At 32.8% G+C, this 24,002-nt stretch overlaps 1 protein-coding gene across 1 annotated transcript; it reads right to left on the reverse strand.

Moving 5' to 3' along the window:
• Nucleotides 1–21,862: 21,862 nt before the first annotated feature.
• On the reverse strand, nucleotides 21,863–23,764 carry LOC128991383 (NPC intracellular cholesterol transporter 2 homolog a). Its single transcript, XM_054414189.1, has 3 exons — nucleotides 23,659–23,764; nucleotides 22,734–22,906; nucleotides 21,863–22,073 (listed from the first exon to the last, which is right to left on the reverse strand). The coding sequence occupies exons 1-3, from the start codon at nucleotides 23,741–23,743 to the stop codon at nucleotides 21,990–21,992; spliced, it is 342 nt and encodes a 113-aa protein (XP_054270164.1). The 5' UTR covers nucleotides 23,744–23,764; the 3' UTR covers nucleotides 21,863–21,989.
• Nucleotides 23,765–24,002: the final 238 nt, after the last annotated feature.

A 24,002-nucleotide genomic window follows, 5' to 3' on the forward strand; every position in this document is an offset into this window, starting at 1 on the left:
ACATCAAGGAACAGGAATACCAAGTGTGGCCTAATGTAATATCAAAGGACCGTGCGAGATGCCTTTCTTATACCCGAAGAAAGAAACGCGAATATGTTATGAAATCAACTGAAATCTTAATTAACTATTTAAAATGTCAATATTTATCAGTATTTGACTAAACTTAAAGTATTTACACTAAATGTAACATAGATTTAACGATTTCTAATGTTCACTCAAGGGTTTGTAAGAAACTTTCATATTACCCGACATCTAGCGGATTTTAACACAACCACGTGGTTATAGTTGTTATATGTACCGCCAGGCGCGCACGAGAATCTATATATTAATTTGAAACTGTTTTTCTTTGTCACAGCTATTTTGAGAGAACGACTGGGCGTAGAAACTCGGTAGAGGTGTCTAAAGAAAGAGCTTGGTCTGTAGATGAGCCATCAAAAGAGAAACGTGGTAAATTCCCTTGGGGCTCTGCCCCAGTGGCCTTTAAATTCCCATCCCATGTTATTCTTATGGGGGGAAAACGGGCATTTGTCACAGCTAATTTCAGAGAACGGCTGGGCGTAGAAATTTGGTAGGGGTCTCTAAAGAAAGGTCTTGGTCTGTAGATGAGCCATCAAATTGGTAGGGGTCTCTAAAGAAAGGTCTTGGTCTGTAGATGAGCCATCAAAAGAGAAACGAGGTAAATTCCCTTGGGGCTCTGCCTCAGAGGCTTTTAAAGTCCCCTCAGCAGATTTGTTTACATTATGACCATATGTATAATTTTACATTACTTTTTAATGAAACAGCTGTTAATATTTAAATTGTGATTTACTAAATTTGTCAAAGTGAAGAATTTGCAATGGTTTTTTCTGATTTTAAAATCGACTTTCTTCTGCATCGTGTCATGTTTTGCAATATAATGTTCTATTGCCAAATCAGTGGAAAATCCTAATATCACAGTAACTCTTAAAATTATTTTTTATGGAGTCAACTTATGTCTATTGTTAAGGTTAGTTTCTGCCTTTTTTTTACTACTTCTTGGAGATTGTACGTAGGCGTGTTGCACGTAGATGATATTCTTTAGCGTATTGCATCTGTAGACGATACTTGGGTTGGTGTACAATGGAAAAAAGCGCGAAATCCTGGACAATTTGATGTAGGCCCACAAAAAATAAAACTGAATTAACACTGTGCTACATTTCTTGAGTAATCATTGAAAGAGCCGATTTGTAAACAATAGAAACATAAGAAAGTCATAGAACTCAACCAAGTAAAGGAAATAGAAATAATGTTTTTTTCTTCATTTATAATCGTTATTATAGTGAACCTAATGCGGTTATGAGTGGGAAACATTTGTAGAAAACTCTAAAAAACAAGATCAGCTTTTGAAAAAAGATAAGATATTTACAAACAATTATGATTATATCTAACTGTTGTGTACATCGTGAGTATTTCCATAATCTTTGAGTCGACTTTTTCTTTTCTTCTTTTTTTTTGGTCCACGCCAGTGGCATTCCATGAGAGAGTTACAAGAGAAGATTTAGTGGATGTGCCGGGGATTGAACCCGTCCCTCCCGCACCGAAGTCCGAGACGCTAATCACTAGGCTAGCAACACAACCAAAAAAAGTCATCGGAATTGATGACCGTTATTCGTTTTAAAATAACGCCTGTAATGCTTCGCAATTGCTCGAATTCGAGCAACAGGTACACTAGTTATATTTATTTGTAAACATTGTAGTCTGACGTTGGACCCCTTAAAACCCTCTGGGGCGGAGCCCTTTTGACGGATCTGCACCAAAATTCACACAAACCATCCTTGAATAATGCTTAGTAATGACTGAAAGATTCAATACAATCTGTTTGAGTGGTTTCGGAGTCCATAGGGTATATACACACATACTTCCTCTTTTATACATATAGATTAGTTGAATTTCTCTACGTTTAAACTCCCAATTTTGTAAAGAATTCTTGTTGAATAACACAACTTGTGACATGGTTAGAAAGTGAATAAGCTTAATCCGTACCAAATACATGTATTTACTTACTTTTATTCTATTTACCTTAAGGGTTGTATAATATAAACTCCATTCTGTTAGAAAGATGCTTGAACCAAAGCTAAGCATGTAATTTTTTTCAATGGCATTCCCAACTATTTATGTTAGTATTGGATTCTACGTAAAATGCTATGACATTTTTACTCTTGTCATTTTACTGAAAACCTAACAGTTTCGGATTTAGCCTACAGTCATAACGAGCCACACATAACCAAGAATTCTGTATTACTGTTTACAACATATCAGTAAAGCGTTTGCAGAAGACAATCAGCTGGTAGAAGAATAATTATCAGCTGATCAATTGTTATTTAGTTGTTGAATTTATTTATTTAGTAATCATTGAAATTTGTTTATAATGTTTATGGTTATAGTGGTAATATTTGATTTTAATTAAAATTAATTTCTACAATTATTGTGAGGTCGGAAAATGAGTGAGGGTTGATAATACACTTTTCGTCCGTTGATGAACCTTTTTGTCATATTGCAACCAAGAACACAATTTAAATGTATTAAATTAATGTTTAGGTACATTTTGGGCCCTAGGGACATCCAAACGGAAAAAGTAAATCGGTATCGGGTCATGGTCTTTTCATGAGACCTAAAAAATATTGCGATACTTCAGTCCAGATAGCCAAAGATCTAAATACTTCTACTTATCAAACAAAAAAATGCAACAAAAAATCAAACAAAACTTCTCGATGTGTTTCACATTATGACTGGGGTTTCTATAGGACCAGTATCTCTTCAGCCTTGAAAAATACTTTAGTGGATGTGTCAGGAACCGAACTCGTCCCTCCCGCGCCGAAAACAGGAACGCAGAACCAGCACATTAGTTGAACCTGAACCACCAGTCGTGCAACAGTTCGCCTAATCGCCGCTAGATGTCACCACCCAGTGTAGCTAGTTCACCTATTCACCGCTAGATGTCAGTGAAACAGATACTACTAAATCCCACTAAATCCATCTGGGTTTATTAATTATTTAATAATATTAAGGTTCAAAAACAATTTAGCTCTAAGCTAAAAGAATAAATAACATTCGTATAATATAAAATAAAGGACAATATTGTGATTTAAAGCCGCGGTAGTTTACTATGAGTCCTCTGTATCCGTTGACACTCGCAGGGAGTTGTGAGTAGCTAGAACATGACTACCTTCTAACCTCTCACATTCAATCGCACGTTGAACTACTCCATTGTTGAGAAAACTATTTAATTGTTTGTAAAGCCGAGAGTCGTGTCTCTTACCTGAGGCCGATGATTGGCTTATTACTCATCTATCTCTGACCACTCACTTGAATGAGGGTTGTGTTGTACTTGTCATATTTAAACAGTGAAAATGGTTTTTCCGTTTTCATGTGCGACACACGAATTAATCTGCATTGCTGTATTTTTGTTACAGAGACCTTATAATCTGTCTTTTTTTCGTCCTCATTAATGGGCTATTAAATAAACAGTTGTGTTTAGGGACAAGTTGGGCTTAGTTACTAACAAAACTACAAGACCTCACCACTAATCCTTCACTCATGTCTGGGTTAAAATACGCACCTAGCGGCGTCCCCATCATAAAATAATTGATTGATTGAACGTTACTAAGAATGGTGGTGTTAACAATTAATATAAAGAATTGTCTAGATAATTTATTTTTGACAAAATAAATAATATATTTTCTGCTTTGTTACGTAATCTAGAAGACGAATTTTGATAGCTTAAAATTGTCTTTTTAACATATTTGTTTATTAATTTTTAAAATAAAAATTTTGATGAAAAATTTTGTAGATAACTACGACAAACTAAACTTATATTCCAATTAAAATATACTACGAAAGCGAGGTAGCGTAGCGAACGAGCTAACCTGAAGGCAAGTGAGCGCAGCGAACGAGCTCCAACCGTAAAGGTGAGTGAGCGTAGCGAACGAACTTCAACCAGGACGTGATTGAGCCATGCGAACGAGCTCACATATGAAGTTAAACGGGGCAAAGCTCGCGGGCACAGCTAGTAACCTATAATATACATATATATGTATATTATTATAATATACATGTATATTATTATAGGTTACTAGGCTACTTATAGGTATAGGCTACTTATAGGTAACGGGCTTTGCCCCGTTTAACTTCATATGTGAGCTCGTTCGCATGGCTCAATCACGTCCTGGTTGAAGTTCGTTCGCTACGCTCACTCACCTTTACGGTTGGAGCTCGTTCGCTGCGCTCACTTGCCTTCAGGTTAGCTCGTTCGCTACGCTACCTCGCCTCCGGGTTGAAGTTCGTTCGCTACGCTCACTCACCTTCTGGTTTCAAATTAGCTGTTGTCAAATATATATAAAAAAAAATAATAGTGCTGCACTCTGTTGGTAATCCTTGTAACTTTAATGCTATTGAACATCATAGAACAGAACCAACTTGTTTAATTGAAACAGCTGTTATGATTCATTAATTCCATTTAAATATGGGTACTCATTAGGTTTACATGGGAAACTCCAGAGCCACTGGGGCGGAGCCCGAGAGTCCGATTAGAATAAAAACCACTTAGTTTTCCTATTTAATGCCTAAAGAATCAGTGTACCAAATTTCAGCCTTCTAGGTAAGTGTGAAGTGGGAGAATTAGTGATGAGTGAGTGAGTCAGTCAGTCAGTCAGTCAGTCAGTGAGGGCTTTGCCTTATATATATATAGATAGTAGTACGTTTTCTGTGCTGTGAGGTATTAGGACACTAGTTTGTAGGTTAGGTTAGGCCGGGGCAAAACTTGTAATAACATTAAACCAGTGTGTTTGGGTTTTCCGTTTTCACGTATGACGCGCGTATCATCTTCGTTGCTGTATTTTTGTTACAAGGGACTTTATAATCTTTCTATTTATTCCTCATTAATTGGCTATTAAATAACAGTTGTGTTTAACGAACAAAATGGGAAAAGTCACTAACAAAAAGAATACAAGATCTCGCCACTAATCCTTCACTAATGTCTGGGTTAAAAATAAAATACGCACCTAGCGGAGTCCCAATCTTAAATTATTGATTGAACTTTAGAAAGGTTGGTGCTAATAACAATTAAAGTATAAAACGTTATCCATTTTTTTATAAAATTCAATATTTTGTGCTTTGTTACGTAATCTAGAAGTAAAATGTAATGATTATTTCAACTATTAAATATTGTATCATGGGTGAAAACTGTCGTTAAAAAATATTGTGTATTAATTTTTTTTATACAGTATAACTATCATGATAAGTTATATCGTTAACTACAACAGAGCTGTTATTACTATTAGAATATACGAAAGCCTTCCCAACGCTTTATTTAGTGGAAAAAGGTAAACGTAATACTTCAAGCTAAGAACGGTTCGTTACAAAAAGTCAATGCATAATACGATAAAACGATAACTACACTCATATACAACTATCACATCAAGGATGCCATTTTTGTTAACAATTATTAGTTTAGTTAGTAACTTACATTTACACTATACGTTTTAATTTGTTATGTGCCTAACAATGTTTTGTTTAGTAGCCGTATATATTCTTAACAAATTTACCGAAATAGCAGTAAGAACTCAATGAAAACCCATTGTTATAGGGATTTTTTATTTTTGTATGCACTCAATGTTTTTTGTATATAAATTTATAGAAGTACAACTTAACTGCGCCTGCAAAGACTAAACAGACTCCATGCATTACTGCCAGGGGTTGCCGCTATGCTATTGCAGGCGCCACGGTGTAAATAATCTGTTTCTATAATAAAAGCAATTATTTATCATTTTAAATTGTAGCAATGGATATTATTCAATAATGCATAACAGAACCAAGAGTAAAAAATATGGCTGTTGGTTCACTTGACCCTTATGAAACTGCACTAATCTATACAAGTGTATTGGTGTTCTCAATATATTTACAAATTATGTTAACATTTACAATAATAGGATTAAAATTAAGAGTTAGCTCTATTATTTCCCTACAAGATGGCAGTCTTATCAAAATTTCAAATCAGGATGGTGTTTGGTTCTTTAATGCGTATACCGTGCAACTATACCTTGGGAAGAAAAGAAACGGAATGGATAATAATAATGGAATTTCACCGTCAAATAGCCCGAACATTAACATAAACAAATGGTTTAAATGTAAATATGTTTGTATTATTCAATCAAAACTGTCAGAAAACGTGGATACTATTATGTTCATGTTTTCGGTACAGGATTCGGGCCAGGCCAGTGACGTATTTTTTAATGCTAATGAGCCAATGTTTTTTATTACTCTTTGTTAATTTAATTGATCAGCTGATTTCCAAAATACGTTTGTTTATTGGGTACTTCAGTATTAAACGGAGGCCACATTTTGTCAGCGCGCTGCGGCGGTTATGTTAGGTTGGGTTATCATAATAGAAAGTATCGTTCGATTCATAACGAAGCGAGGAAAGTCCTACACCCATAATATTTACGATAACCCAACCTAACATAACCGCCGCAGCGCGCTGACAAAATGTGGCCTCCGTTTAATACTGAAGTACCGTTTATTGTTTTTGTTGTATGTTACTGTATTGTTTTGATTGTAACCAATTCAGTTTAAATATATGGTAATTTTACATCGTGGCGGAGCGGACATGCCACGAAGAATACAAAGCGACAATTTTGAAGATATGGAAACACAGAAAGTAGCTACAACCTTAATGCTGTGGAGAAATTAAATTTCGACAGATTTAATTCAGACGAAGAAGAATGTGAATACTGGCACTGACTGCAGTTCGCATAATCGCCGCTAGATGTCACCACCCGGTGTAGCTAGTTCACCTATTCTCCGCTAGATGTCAGTGAAACGGATACATCTAAATCCTCCAAAGTTTATTAATTATTTAATAATATTAAGGTTCGAAAATAATTTAGCTCTAAGCTAAAAGAAAAATAACATTCGTGTTATATAAACTATAGGACAATATTGTGATTTAAAGCCGCAGTAGTTTACTATGAGCCCCTGTATCGGTTGACACTCGCAGGGAGTTTTGAGTAGCTGGAACATGACTAGCTGCTAACATCACGAGGAACTCCAATCCATTTTTAATACAAGTACAACTCATTATTTGAAAAGCCGAGAGTCGTGTCTTTTTCCTGAGACCGATGATTGGCTTATTACTCATCTATCTCTGACATTAATCAGGATTGTGTTGTACTTGTAATATTTAAACAGTGAGAATGGTTTTTCCTACAGTCACCCGACAAAGTTGGATTCCTTGTACTGTTTATGGTACAGAAAGCTGCTAATTGCTGCATATTTATACTTTGTCGTACGGTTTATACTTTGGCGCACATCAGGATTCCAACAAAACAGCGTAGTTCTATTATCCGTGTACGCTTGGAAATAGGTTGGCAACACTTAAAGATAATAATACTATGAACAGCTGATTGACTATTATAACTACTATTTAACCTGTCATTTCGTGTTTATAGTTTCGGTATTTCTGAACTTTCTGGACTTTTCTTTTACAAGTTTTTAAAACATTCCTACGATCTTAATTAACAAGAAAATACCGTTAAAGCATTTTTTTAAGTGCAGAAACCACTTCAACTTACAAAAACATACGGAACTATTTTCTCAAGTCGCGGAGCACATTGCGGAAAACTAGCGGAGTGATACGGACCGTGTACTACTTTCTCTAGGGCACCTATTTGTGTTGCCAGCTGAACCTAAAAACGTGTTGTATAGTGTTTAAAAGACTAATTATTTACGAGTACAAAAGGCCTTTGCTGCACTCGAGATCAGTAACATTGCTCTCGTGTGCAGCAAAGTGCCACTTTGCTCACTAGTTGCACAAATAACTATTCCGTTTACATGTGCGACACACGTATTAATCTGCGTTGCTGTATTTTTGTTACAAGTTTATAATCTTTCTTTTCGTCCTCATAAATGGGATATTAATAACAGCTGTGGCTAAGGAACAAGATGGGATAAGTCACAAGACTACAAGATCTCGCCACTAATCCTTCACTAATGCCTGGGTTAAAATACGCACCTAGCGGCGTGCCAATCTTTAATTATTATTGATTGAACTTTAAAGAGGTTGGGGCTAATAACAATTAGAGCATAGAACTGTATCAATTTTTTTATAACATTTAATATTTTATGCTTTGTTACGTAATCTAGAAGTAAAATGTAATGATTATTTTAACTATTAAATATTGTATCATAGCTGAAAACTGTCGTTAAAAATATTTATCATACATTTTTTTAGCATACTTGTTTTGATGTTGAATTGTTAATTTTACTTCTAAAATACAGAGCTTTTATTGCAATTAAAATATACGACGAAGCCTTCCCAACGCTTTATTTAGTGGAAAAAGGTAAACGTAATGATTCAAGCTAAGAACCGTCCGCTACAAAAAGTCAATGCATAATACGATTACACACTAACTACACTCATATACAACTATCACATTAAGGATGCCATCTTTGTTAGCAACTATTAATTTAGTTAGTAAATTGCATTTACACTATACGTTTTAATTTGTTATGTGTATAACAATGTTTTGTTTAGTAGCCATATTACTTCTTAACAAATTTACCGAAACAAGCTGTTGGCCCGTCCTACGTACGGGAATTGAGTAGTCAACTAAAACTGTAGTCATGTCAATATTTCCATTTCTAATCAGAGCAAAGTTTAATCGGTTAAACATTTATTGTAAACAAAAAGCTGCCGAGATTAATTAAAACATGTAAATTTTGTTATTTTCCTATTCTTTCCCTAAAAAGTCGAACAGAAAAATAATTTGAAAAAAACCTGTCATTTGAAGACTCAGGGACAGAGCTTTAATTTGTATACATCAGTGGTTATAGAATCTTACTTATCTCCTATAATCAATGGCAAAATCACATAATAATAACTAAACTGATAGTTCTATAGAATATTGTTATATTCCACCAGCTGTTAGTTAAAACAAATTATATTGCACTAAAACAAACTTAAAATTTTAAAGACTGCTCTAAAAATAAATCAGAACATCTAGCATTTCACCATGTATATTTAAATAGCCTGTCATCCTCTTACCAAATAAATGAGCGTATCAATGAGTATAGCATTACATATAGTATAAATAATACAACCCTATGCATGCCATTATAATCCAAATGCTGAATTTGTGTCACAAACGCCGAATGTTTACAGCTGTTATGCTAAGCAAATTATATTACACCAAAAGATAGTTTAGAATGTTAGCGTCGGCTGCTAGACTTTTCGAAAATTAAAACCTAATTTCTAAAAAACTGGGACCATAAACTAAAATTATGGCTTTGACATTCCCTAGTTCTCAAAATTGTCTTTCTTTCAACACAAACATCATGAAAATCCGTCGAGTGGTTGATTCAGAATCGTGAAATAAAAAACACAGTTTCGTTTTAATATTATAGATTATAGATAGCAGTAAGAACTCAATTAATAACCAATGTTATTGGGATTGTTTATTTTTATTCAAAAATGTTTTTTGTGTATGAATTTATAGAAGTACAACTTAACTGCGCCTGCAAAGACTAAACAGACTCCATGCATTACTACCAGAGGTTGCCGCTTTGCTGTTGCAGGCGCCATGGTGACACGGTGTAAATAATCTGTTACTATAATAAAAGCAATTATTTATCATTTCAAAAGGTTACAATGGATATTATTTAATAATTTATAACAGAACCAAGAGTCAAAAATATTGCTGTTGGTTCACTTGACCCCTTTAAAACTGCACTAATCTATACAAGTTAATTATTGGTGTTGTCAATATATTTACAAATTATGCTAATATTTACAATAATAAGATTTAAATTAAGAGTTAGCTCTAATATTTCCCTACAAGATGGCAGTCTTATCAAAATATCTTTAAGGATGGTGTTTGGTTCCTTTATGCATAGCACCGTGCAACTATACCTTGGATATTAGAACAGAAACGGAATGGATAATAATGGACATATTTTACCGTCAAATAGCCCGAACATAAACGTAAACAAATGGTTTAAATGTAAATATGTTTGAATTATTCAATCAAAACTGTCAGAAAACGTGGATACCATTATGTTCATGTTTTCTGTACAGGATTCGGGCCAGGCCAGTGACGTATTTTTAATGCTAATGAACCAATGTTTTTTATTACTCTTTGTTAATTTAATTGATCAGCTGACTTCCAAAATACGTTTGTTTATTGTTTTTGTTGTATGTACTGTATTGTTTTGATTGTAACCAATTCAGTTTTAATATATGGTGAGTTTACATTGTGGCTGTCATGCCACGAAGAATACAAAGTGACAATTTTGAAGATATGGAAAAACAGAAAGTAGTTACAACGCTGGGAAGAAATTAAATTTCGACAGATTTAATTCAGACGAAGAAGAATGTGAATACTGGTACTGGCTGCAGTTCGCATAATCGCCGCTAGATGCCACCACCCAGTGTAGCCAGTTCACCTATTCTCCGCTAGATGTCAGTGAAACAAATACTACTAAATTCTTCCAAAGTTTATTAATTATTTAATAATATTAAGGTTGGAAAATAATTTAGCTCTAAGCTAAAAGAAAAATAACATTCGTGTAATATAAACTATAGGACAATATTGTGTTTCAAAGCCGCGGTAGTTTACTATGAGTCCTCTGTATCCGTTGACACTCGCAGGGAAGTTTGAGTAACTATAGATATACCAAGAACAAAACAACCTGCGCAGAAACGAAAAGATCACGTGGTTCGCGCAGGTAGGTGGGGTGTACCATTCAAACCTGCGCGGCTCGAAACGGCCCAGGGTTCTTTTGTTTCTGGTATTACTATAGAACATGACTAGCTACTAACATCCAATCAGGAACCAGTCTTTTCTTATTTTGTGGTCTACATTTCATTAAAACTTTTATTTGCAAAGCCGAGAGTCGTGTCTCTTACCTGAGACCGATGATTGGCTTATATACCTAATCATCTCCTACCGACCAGTCACCCACACGAACTACCTTGTATTAAAATATAACGAGAGGTCGTCCAGTGGTCGAAACTCGACCAAAAATATGTAATGTTCTCACTTATCTATTTTCACCCCACACTGTAAATAAAACATGTGATTGGAGTTTCCTCCATTTGTTTTGATTTTCTGTTTATATTTCGTTGTTATTTCGTAACCAGCATAGCAACGCATAAGATCCATGTTAATTTTTTCAAATTTTTAAACTCATTTTTTGTGCTTATCTTTGAGCCTATTTAAATTTATAAAGGGATTCTGCACACCTACAGGAAAATAGCTTTCCAACGGTATGCGTAGATTTTCCCTACGATTCACACGAGCTGAGAAAAAAGGTTTTAAAGAAACATGCTTGCCTATTAATATATAGATAGATAGATTACGTCTATCTGCATTATGGAGAGCGTTAATCACGTTAAATCAACGTATCCGAATTCACCCGAAACGTGATTTATGGGGTTAAAATTGGGTTTCGTGTTTTAGCGAATTTTCCTTATCCCTTTCCACTCCAATTTCGGGAGGCATATTTTCCCACCAACTCAATTTAATTCGAGCCAAATTTGCATATTTCATTTAAAAATAAAAAAAATCGTAAACAGGAAATCAAAGAAATTGCTATCACATTTCTTATTTACAGTGTGAGGTGAAATTAGAGAGGTTTGTACATAAAATAATTTGGTCGAGTTTTCGACCATTGAATGACCTCTAGTTTATATATGGTTTATATATATATATAAATTATAAGTATTTACATCAATGAGGGCTAGTTTAAATGTTAATTAGTACATTTACATTTATAGTTGAACACATTATAAAAACATTAGAACCCTTGTAATTTATTTAATAATATTTTAATTTTAACTAGCAGAGTACCCGTCTTTCGTACAGAGTTGGCGTATAAGTAAAAAATTGTTTTTGCAGCTATACTTTTGCTTTGCGTTTGCAATGGGAGAGAAAACGGTTTAAGAAAATTTTGTTCTTTTTTACAGAATGCTATAGTCACATCTACCATAGCCATAATGTTCTACTACTGCAACTAAAGCATAGAAAGAAGTAAAGTTCTCATTGTGTGCCATAATAAAATATTTTTAAAGCTGTATTTTAGTGTAAATCTAATCAGGCAAATGGAATTCATCTGCAGGTTTGATGTGGCTGAAGAAATTTGGTATTTCTTTCCAAACTGTTTTGCGTAAAAAATAAATAATTTTGTATATTGAAGCGTATTTGGTCTATGCTTAACAACGAACAGAAAAATTTAAATAAAGAGTAAATTTAAAATTCCCTTGTTATTCCTATGGAGAATAAAAAAACTGTTGTATTTTGCTTGTTTATGGATCTATGATAATGCAGTTATGCATATTTGTTTATTTAAAAAAAAATTCAATAAAAAACATGCCTTATATTCTTTGTATTAGAAAACCTAAGTACTCATTAAAATCGTTGTTATTTAAATCAAATCGATCAATTTTAATGGAACATTTTAGTGGAATTGCAGTAAGGTAAATGGAAATTGCTTGATGTGAAATTTGTGCGTTTATGACTTCACAACTTGAGACCTCAATCATGAAAGTTGGTCAGGTATAAGACCTAAACGACTCGGAAAAGAAAAATAAAATGTTTGTAATCTATGAGATTATATTTAAGTAAGGTTATGTAGTTTACATACAGAGCCTTTATTGCAATTAAAATAAACAATTAATGCGCCTGCAAAAACTAGACCGATTCACTATGCATTACTGCCTAGAGGTTGCCGCTTTGCTATTGCAGGTAATACAAGGTAAATAATTCGTTGCTTTAACCGTATATTAGAACAAAATCTGTATGGATCATAAACATAAACAAATGGTACAAAAGTAACTGTGTTTGTATTATTATTTAAAGAAACTGTCAGAAAACGTGAAAACCATTATTTTTCAACCATTAGTTTCTTTTCATGTAGGATTCGGGTCAGTGACGTAATTGTTCAAAGTTTATGATCTCATGTCTTTGATTACTCTTTGTAAATTTAATTGATCAGCTGATTTTTCCAATAGGTTTGTTTATTCTTTTTGTTCTTTGTTATTGTTTTGATTTGTAACCAAATACAACGTTTGTTTAGTGCTTTTCAGTTTTGATATTTGCTGATTTTACGGGGTAGTGCGGACATGCCAAAAAGTCAAAGTGACAATTTATTTTGAAGATGTGGAAATACAGAAAGTAGTTACAATGCTGTGAAGAGATTTTGACCAATTTAATAGGACGATGAATAATGTGAGTATTTCTTCTAAAGATGGGTAGACTTCTATATCTGTTGTCAAAAGCAACCAAATGACAATATTGATCGATATATCGAATAAAATAATTGATTTATCGAATAATCGATATTTCCATTCGGTTGTATTTTATAAAAGATAAGGAATTACCCCCAAAGATTTGAAATAACTACGTTTCTGTTCTAATATTCGTGATTTGTACTTACCCTAATTCATTACTTACATTAAACTCTGTTTCCTAAAAAGGATTTTATCTTACAAAGATAACCCGTAGTAAACTTATATTTAAAATTTTATAAATCTTCAGAGTTAAATTTTTGATGGGCTTTATTTTAAGGATGGAGGAGAAATTACCAAACACAAACAAAACTAGTTTTTTATATTGCCTGGTCCAGCAAGCGTAAAGAATTCGTGCTGGTGTCGTGGGTTCAAAACTAAAATCTCTCCTTAAAAATATCACATTTATTCCCTATTTAAATAGAATTAGGTTGACGAGTATTTTGGTTTGCTGCAACAGGGAGGGTAAAAAAGTGTTTTTGTTGTAAAATTATAATAGGCCTACTGTAGTTTAGTAAGAAAAGAATATATTTTCCAAATTTGATCAAAATATGTACATAAACAAGCAAACTACAACAGTTGACTTATTCTCCATAAAAAAAGAAAAAACCTCGTTCCCATAGCCAGATCATGCTGGTTCGCGAACTCTTTCGAATAAATGGAGGTTTACACGTTTGTACCAAATTCATCAAAGGGACCTCAAAACGAAAAAGTTAATCGGTCCTGGGTCCAGGTCTTAGCCAGTTCTTAGGCCAAGTCTTGAAACGGTAACTTAGCCTATAGCAAGTTTGGTTAGTTTAGAATAGTTTCATTTCTCAATTCAATATATAGGCTATTTTTTGCCTATACAAGGTTAGATCTTAATTTGTAATTTAAATGCGTTTTAAGATATTAAAACAAAAGTAATATGAATCGTAAACGAAAACAAAATTATCAATATGTCAAAAAGAAATCGTCGGTAATAATGTATGTCCTCTTTAACAGGAAAGTACTTAAGGACGAAAACAGTATTTTAGAGTAAACACTCGGTGGGTCAACTTATTTAAAAGAACTAATTTAATTGTTATTCTGAACTGTCTCATGAGACATGAACGTGGGACTGCAACGTTCATGGATAATATTCAGACAAAAAAGATAGTTTTATAATATGAGTATACAAATTGCTTGTTGTAAATAAGCTAATTTAAATCACATTTATTTTACTTTTATTCATTAACATCAAATGCGAAGTTGATTTTGTACATATAAAATGTTATCTGGCTTGGATACATAGTGTATTGTGAATAAAGTGGACTTTTTCTTCGGTGATTGTCAAAGTTTTAACGTAATCCAAGTTTCTAGTTGGTCTAACGGTTGTAGTTCGGTTTTAGTACAACTATACAGACAAATATTAATATTACAGACAACATTTGTGGGAACTTAGGCATGATAAATGAGGACGAAATTCAATTTATGTTCTTAATACTTTTTTATGAAATGGCGACCATACATAGTAGGTATTTTAAGCCAAGTATGAATGGGGATGAGTGTAGGATGAGTAGTGCGATCTTGGGGTTACAGTAGTAATATAATATTTTATCACTATGGCTTAAAATGACTGCAAAACTGTTTCTGTTCTGAGCAAGGATTGAAAAATGTTTTGGCTCATGTGAAGTACTACATCTTTCCTCATACTTCACCATACTTTCTACTAATTCTGCTAATTTTAATCTTTGTTCATTACATTTTAGCTCCCCTTTTGTTTTGCTATAATTACGCAACTCGTATTATTTCACAAACTAATAAATTTATTTTCAAATTAACAAAGATTTTTACTTTTTAATATAGGGTTAGTAAAAAAAAATCTTTTGGATATTTTTTGATTAAGACCAAACATATTTGGTGCAGAACGAAATTACTAAATCAAACAAAATGTAAACAAAGTTAACGTCAAGTGCGATCGTTTATAATAGTTGACATGGTGACCAATCAATATTTACTTTCAAAAGCTTCATCTAATCCACGGACATCCACGGAGCTTAGCCCGAGTGGATTTTAAGGACATGCGAAAGCTTATGCGTTCACGTTTTCCATTGGTCAATATTTAGTGTGTCCTTTTGAGTTCTCACAGATATATTGATATAACACAGTAACTATGGATTTAGTAATACCATTGACAGAATAGACTTCCCACGTAATGTAAACATTTGAAGCTAAGAAAATAGACAACGTTCGGGACCATCTCACTAGAGGGTATTAGTGCATTTTATAAAAGTCAATGTAATATTATAGCAAATAGCTGATTGATTTTTCACTTGACACTAAATATTGTAACTAGGTGAAACCCGTCGAAATCGACGGTTACTTTCAAGCCTTACGTTAATTCATCCAACTGCGATAAATCGGGTGAAATATTCATATTTTGAGCATTTAGCATTGTTTAAAGAGTAATAAGTGTAAAAACAATAATGATATTAATTGCGTTAGTTGCCAAATATGGTTGTCATTCAATGAATAAGATATTCCCCATACCCAAAGTCATAGGAGTTATTATTAGTATGTTATATGGTATCTCTTCCTTTGGAAGAACCTTTAAATAGTAATATTGTAATTAGTTGTTGGTATACCATTTCAGCAGATTACACCACGGTTTTTTGTCTTCAAAATTTTATATTTCTTGGGAAGTCTAAATATAATTTTTTAATCCTGTTACATATGAATGAATTTGATTTTAAACGGTCAAAAATTCATAAAAACGATTTCCATGCTGTAAATTATATTGGTGTACTTTTTTTATTTTAAGAAGAAGCCAATTTTTTACCAGAAGGTGGACATAACTATACTAAATCTTGGTCCAAATCAACTTTTAAGCTATAAAATTGTAAAACTTACAACTTGTTCAACAAAAAGTCAACCCACCAGTTCTCCCATTATTAATTCAACACAGCGAAGTTCTTTGTTCCTTTGTGTCGGTGAAGGTTGGTCTCGATGTCGAATCTAATTATGCTCTTTAACTTTTAAAGGTCACGAAAAGCAATGAGCTGAAAGAGAAGAATGGCCTGAATCTGCAAAGAAGCTGGGATTCCTTTGTTCTCTTTGTTCCGTAAGTCAATACTTCTTTTAAAACTGTTAACCTTTGATTCAGGTCGGAAAGAACTGAATGGGTTGAATTATGTTTGACACAATTCTTACGATTCCACCCCATCCAATTTTTTTAAAATTTAATAGAATTATTTGAATAATTTACAAAATCATTTATCTATCAAACAAATTATCGAATTATAACTTGAAGCAGTGATATGATAGTTACTAAGTGAAATCCAGATAAAAACTAATACCCTGGCGCAGCAAACCTGCAGACTAAGTGAATTTTCATTTGTCTGAATTGATTTTCAATCAAATTATAGGAGGTACAAGTCTAATTTGCCTTGGCTAATAATCTGTTTTACTATTTAACGTACGTGATACAATATTGATTTCTAACAACTTTCATACTTTCTTATGAAATGGCGACCATACCTATGTAGGTATTTTAAGCCAAGTATGAATGGAGATGAGTGTATGATGAGTGGCTCGATCTTGTAGTCTTCAATTATCAATTATCAATTATTTAAGATGAGGACGCCACTATGTGCGTATTTTAACTCAAATATGAGTGAAGGATGAGTGTAGGATGAGTGGCGCGATCTTGTAGTCTTGTTAGTGATTAAGGCCGACATATTCCTTTGACACAGCTGTTAATTAATAGTCCATACAGAAAATGACAACTAAGGGACCTACAGTTTATAGTGAAACACATTTTTGCCTTGTAATTAATGATTAGGTCTAATTATCAGGATAGTACTGCGGATAGTCGTAGTACTCACTAGTGCGGAAGTTAATCCACACCAGGGAGTATTGCATACACAGTGCATCTATATATTAATAGGCAAGCACGTTTCTTTAAAACCTTTTTTCTCAGTTCGTGCTCGTGTGCATTGCAAAGAAAATTTATGCATACTGTTAGAAAGTTATTTTCCTGTAGATGTGCAGAATCCCTTTATAAATTAAAATAGGCTCAAAAATAAGCACAAAAATGAATCCAAATAAAAAATAACATGGGAATTATGGGTTGCTAAGCTGGTGATGAAATAACAATGAAATATAAACAGAAAATTAGAACAAATGGACGAAATGCCAATCACATGTTTTATTTACAGCGTTGGATGAAAATAGAGAAGTATGTACATTAATTTTTGGTCGAATTTCGCCCACTGGACGACATCTAGTAAATATAAATATTGACAATTTGTATGAAAAAACCGAAACAAGTTTGTATGTACACCTTTATATTTTAAGGCTATATATATTTATTAAGGGTATTCTATGCTGTATTTATGTTTCCAAGTCTTTATGTAGTGTGAAAACAATAAGTTAGTCATCGTTTTACAGTTCCACGAAACAATATTACTAAAATAATTATTTCGATTCACTCATACATATTTTTATAATCTGTTGCATTATTATAAAACTACATTTTGTTGAAACTTTCTAGTATTCAAGATAGAATTATAGTCTTATAAATCAACTAGGAATAAATTATTCAACGGAATCTTCTTCGGAAGTAAAGATACAAATAAACGGGCCCCGTTAGTTAAAACTTTCTAAAAGTTTTGAAGCTTCTTTATCACTCTTTATCACTTTCCTGAATCCCTATGTTGCCTAAGACTTAAATCCCACTTATCCATTTAATAATTAGTTTAATCTTTGGATTATTTCCGTGCTTTTAACCTTAAAGTATTGATTAACTGAAGCCCCTCTCCTTAACCTAACACACAGAAGTTTCAATGTCACAATATCAAAATTTCTTCACAAATCAAATGGATTAAATATTTTTTCGTAATGTTACAAAAACTAAAATCTATAAAATCACTTAATGTTATCTACTTATTAGTGTTACACTTGATATGAGTACGAGGATAGTGTGCAAACTTAATATTAACTTGATACATAAAGCCCTTAAAATATTTAAAATTATAATTCCTTGTTAAGGAGCGAAGAGTCTTAACGACTTTCATAAGCATTTTCTTTTACTTAATTTTAAATTTTTTGAGGTTATTAATCTTGGTTCATATAAAAGGAAAGCTTTGTTGATTACAATGGATGAAACAATAATATGCAACGTTTGTGCAACAAGAGATTACTGTTATCAATTCATTAATATAAACTCATGTTTAACCAGACGACATAGAAGACCGATCCATAAATTTATAGTGGTTTTATTAGGTAATACATAATGTATCAAACAATATTGAAGAAGTTCCTAGTTGTATTCATTATGAAAGAAATATTGTATGCATTTTACATAAATTAACAAATTCGTTTAAACTTTTGATCCAAAATGTTATTTTGTTCTACAAATTCATTGATAGTCGTTCATTCCGTTACGTATTTCTTAGGTTTAATTATTTTCTTAAAATCATTTAATAATTGTGTTGTGAGTTTAATTAAGGTTTGAAGTTTACTAAAACTGTATTAGCTAATTATAGGAAAAACCCCTAATTTCTAAATTACATTTACCGCATGATGATGCTTAAATAATAAAAAAAAAACAATTCGTGTGGTTAAAACATACATGCATCAACTGTATTACACTATCCGAAACTCTTTGAAAAATTAAAAACAAATATCTCGTGTGAAAAATATTATGTTAACTGTTCTGCAACCTGAAAGTTTTGTCAAGTTTTTAAATCTTTTTTGCAACAGCGTTATTTATCAAGTAACGCTTCCCCAGCCAAGAAAATAATTTATATCTGATTTTACCCACGGGAATAAACAGAATTTAGCTAAGAACTTTAAAAACGATTTAGATGTTCTCTCACTTCCTTCCGTCTAAAGCCAACAAATCAAAAAGTTATTAATTGCCTTCAGTTGTACAACTGTTGCTGAATTATTAATATTTACTGGGAAATTCATTTCAGTTGTTTGTATGAACAAATATTTGAAGTACAAAACTTGAAAAGGGTTTAATATTACTTCCATTGAACATAATGGTTACTTAACCGAAACGGCACACGGAAGATTTCTCAGGTGCCGTTTGACGTCACTAATTGCTGACGTCACTTTGAGGGAACACCAATACCGCAACGATACGGTATTGAGCCATGGGCCTCGGTGGTGCAGTGGATAGCATTGCGGGCTGATTTTCCGAATGTTCCGGGTTCGAATCCTGCCGGCGGCACTAACTTTTTATCAACAATTTTTTCATATCAGCAAGTTTGGTTGGTTTGGTAAGGTTATGACAGTTTAATTTTATAATTAAAAAATTAAATTTTAGGCAATTATAATTGTATTTTATGAACAAAACTATTTTTTAAATTAGTAAACCTTTATTAGATTTTTCCATTATCAGCACGTTTGGTTAGTTTGGTTAGGTTATGTTAGTTTAATTTAATAATAGAAAATTATAAAATTGTCTGTTTCTTCAGACGCAGCAGTTAGTGACGTCAGCAGTTAGTGACGTCAAACGGCACCTGAGAAATCTTCCGTGTGCCCCACCGGTTACTTAACAATCTGAAAATAGTAAAAACTGTTGAATTTCGAAGGATTATAAAATCATACCTTGTTCAAGCTATTACCATAGGTGAAATGTTACTTCATCTATGCTGTTACCTTTGACTATAGAAACAGTATTGGGGAATTGATAATTTTGTTACCATGGTTATTCACACCAGAGGTACCTGATTTCTAGTATAATTTAAAGCTACAGTAGTACATTTAAATACAGAACGAATTCACCTGTGCCTTTACAATTACGTTTTCCATCTGATTAACTTGGAATGTAATCGATAACTAATTAACCCATTTAGTTAAGTAAAAAGTCAATTTAAAATTCCATAAAGGTTTGAGATTATATAATTTATTTTTTAATATATATAAAAAATTAAATATTGTTAATTTATTTTAACTACTCATTTGTAATACAATTAGGATCATTTTAATATTTCTGTTGTTATCTGTAAATAATGCAAAAAATACAATGTACTATATTTTCTATAAATATCCAACCATTGATTACAACTAATTATATAAGTAGTTCTTAATAGCCTGCACTAAAACTAACAGAGAACATTCTTAATTTCCTTTGCAAGTAAAAATACAAGAAATTCCACTTCGTAATTGAAACTTTCCAGAAGTTCGAAAGTTTCTTTAACGCTTCTTAACCCGTTTATTAAGTTTATTTTTCTTTCAGTGCTCAAACCTATTAAGCACAAGTTGCTTAATAAGATTAATTAATAAACTAATTTCACCTATTAGTGTTGGTGAAATTGCAAACTATTTTGCTCATTGGACACAATTTTGTTAACTATTTCATATTTTTATTTTGATCGTACCAATACTTATGGAGGAATAAATAGTTTTACTTAAAAGGAGTAAAATCATTGATAGTCGAAAATTTATAAATATAGTAAATTGTAATTTTTATCCATTTGAAATAACACAAAGTATTATTTTAAGTATTAACAACTAAATTAAGCATGATACAAAATTATTTTTTTATATATAATTGGTCTCTAATACAAAATACAATATTACAATAAAATGCATTTTATACAAAACTAAAAATTAAAATATTCCCTTATTTTTAACGTTACTATTTTAACGTGACGTTAACTGCATATATAAAAATATTTAAGCAAACGTAAGAAATGTATACATGAATTTACGGCTAACATAGTAATAAATCACAAAAATACTAAACAAAAAAATAATAATTTTTTAAAGTTTCATTGATTTTAACTTACAAAATTATATTTATTTAATTTTAAATTTGGAATTTGCCGGACTAAGTACTTAAATAATTCCAAATAGCTGTTTAATTTGAAAAAAATTATAATTTATCATTTTACATTACCATAGACAAATAGATCTAAATATAGACCGTCAGCGTGCTGCGGTTACCATAAGTTCTGGCACACACCACTGGAAGCGCCATGTAGTTACATTGTACGCGCTACGTAACTACACGGCGTTTCCAGCGGTGTGCGCCAGAACCTATGGTAACCATGGTAACTGCAGCACGGCTGACAGTCTATATTTCATTCTTTTTGTCTATGACAATATAGACACAGGTTTGTAAAGCTCCCATAACTGCATTAATTATTACGGGAAACTAATATAATATAAAGCTTGGCTCGAACATACACACACAACTATTTTTTAAACTTATTCTAATACAAGAGACCAAAATAAAAATTATAGTGTTATTGGAATAAATTTAAGAATTTTAATAGAATTAAATAAAAATACTAACACCTGTTTTAATTTTCAACTGGCCATATTGTCCTCTATAATTTAGTCTAGGCGTACTTAATAAATTATAATAAATCAACTATTTGCTACCTGTCACTTTACAAGGCTGAAAAGGAGCCATGACGATTCTAAAGTTTAACTTCAATTGTTAACGATGGAATAAGAACCAAATAAAGTAAGATTGTCCAATCCGTAGCAATGCCAATTCTGGATTTTGACCACACTAAGCTCAATTCATTTCCACACGCAGCAAAAGGTTGATATTTTTATAAGCAATAACAGGGTTTGAACCGCTCCCTTGGAACAAACTAGAAAATGTCTAATGTGTCAAGTGCTTGAGTTGACTACTTAATAGTCTTCTTAGTCCAATATTCTTTATCCAAGAAGGACATCTCCATTTTACCAGCCGCCATTTGTTTCATCATGAAATTCCTCCAGCAAATTCTACGCATGCGAGGTCCTCTCCATCCTCATCAGTCAGCTCCCATTTGATCTTGCCTGAAAACTAAGATGAATTTGTTAGCTTTTCCAAACTAAGAGACAACAGGGTAGGGTAACATCAAACTTGTGATTGTAGCAAAAAGGTAGGCAATGATTTCAAGAAGTCAAGACAAAACAGAATGGAGTAAAAATTAAATTGTGATATAACTCATAGAATTTGATCAAGTGAAGTACTGTGTTACAGTAGAAGAAAGCTGTTACTGGGAGAATCGTCTAAGGATTTTCGGCAATGAAGGACCTTGTTTAATGTAACAACAATGTACGTTGCAACAACTAGGAGAAAATCCAAGATTTTTAGAGATTAAGAGATAATTGTTAAAGTTGTGTGTTCAAAAGACACTAGAGTGCAAACAAGCTGTGTTAAATTGAAGAGAAGTAAGTCAAGAAATCATAAATCAAGATTTAAGGCATATACAGTGCAAGGAGACAAGTTAATAATTTTAGACACAGGGACAAGAAAGGTCTTCTTTTGGAGTTCATAGAAAAATGTCCTTACAAGAGAGAAAACCATAGAGAAATATTGTAATAAAGAAATAGTCCAGGAATAACTTATAATATAGCCTATTAGAAAAATTATATTACATTGGTTAGCATGCTTAAAACGACGTTATCAAGGAAGAGTGTACACAGTAAATTAACAAATTGATTGCGATCGCATACTTACAGTACGAGAAGACTCGTCTATGGTTATATTGAAGACATATTCGTAGTTGGTATAAGGAGCTAGAGGACAAGGAAGACTATGTAGACAAGCATTAGGTTCATTCAAGGTTACTGGGAAGATGAACCATCCTACTTCGACGTGTACAATTGAAGTCACTGCCTCAACAGGTCTGTCTGCAAAATACATAATGCATGTGTCTATGGCGAATTTGAAGACACTTTTAGACTAGAAAAATGTCAAGAACTACCTCTGTTTATTTTTTAAAGGACTAGGCCTACATCTTTATGGTTGACCTCAACATAAGAACCAGTAACAGTCGAGAGATTCATTCATTCTGGTGGGACACAGGGTTCTTTTTTTAGTCCGTTCTTGTTCAACTTACTAATTAGAAATCAGTCATGTAGGACTCGTTGGCTTCAATGGTTTTGCTATTTGCTGAAACTTGTAATAAAATCAATGAACTCTATTTGGTATAATTGCTACTGATTATCTATTAATTGTTAATGAAGATGTAAGTAGATTTTTTTGTAAGGATCCTTAACTGTAGATTATTTTAAAAGATTTTGAATAAAAAAATCATTCAATTTTGGTGAGTTGGTAGCTCTGACGGAAGCTCAATGTACTGTGAAATCAAGGTAGTGATATTGAGGGTTCATGACCCAGTGCAATCACTTAAAATGTATCAGTCAAGTTCTTTCTTATACTGTAATGGCTCCTCTTTGGCTTTGCTTCAAATGTTTTACGCATATGCCTTAAAAGACCATTAGGACTGGTAAGAAGGGAACGCCTGCCTTTTCAAAAGCAATACTACCACTAAAAAGTCATAAACAAACGTATATTATCCTATGCAGTTTTTGATAACCTTGTGGTTTCTAATTTATTTACAACCACACCTTTACCTAGAGGAGCTTTCCTAGATACTCACAAGGCATAAACTGTATATGTACGACTTTGGTTTCCCCTCTACGCATGATGCAGGACTCAACCCCCTCGCATCCTGGGATGAACATGTCTTCCACCCTTCCATCCGGAGATTCTGGGGGGTCAAGGACAACATGAAAAAAACATTTAGCAAATATTTTTGAAGAGCGTTCAAGGAGAGAAAATGCATAGCTATTCTTGTTTATGACATCCATCACTTATTGATCTTAGGAACAATTTACTATATCAATTAAACTGTGACACAATTTGCATATATTGCATAAAATGAGGTTACTGACCTGTCAACCAATCCTATATTTTGTCGTTATGACTATAGTTTCGGGGTTA

Source organism: Macrosteles quadrilineatus, unplaced genomic scaffold, assembly GCF_028750875.1.
Source record: "Macrosteles quadrilineatus isolate MER2022 unplaced genomic scaffold, UCM_ALF_1.0 Scaffold_4__1_contigs__length_99947679, whole genome shotgun sequence".
NCBI classification, from domain to species: domain Eukaryota; kingdom Metazoa; phylum Arthropoda; class Insecta; order Hemiptera; family Cicadellidae; genus Macrosteles; species Macrosteles quadrilineatus.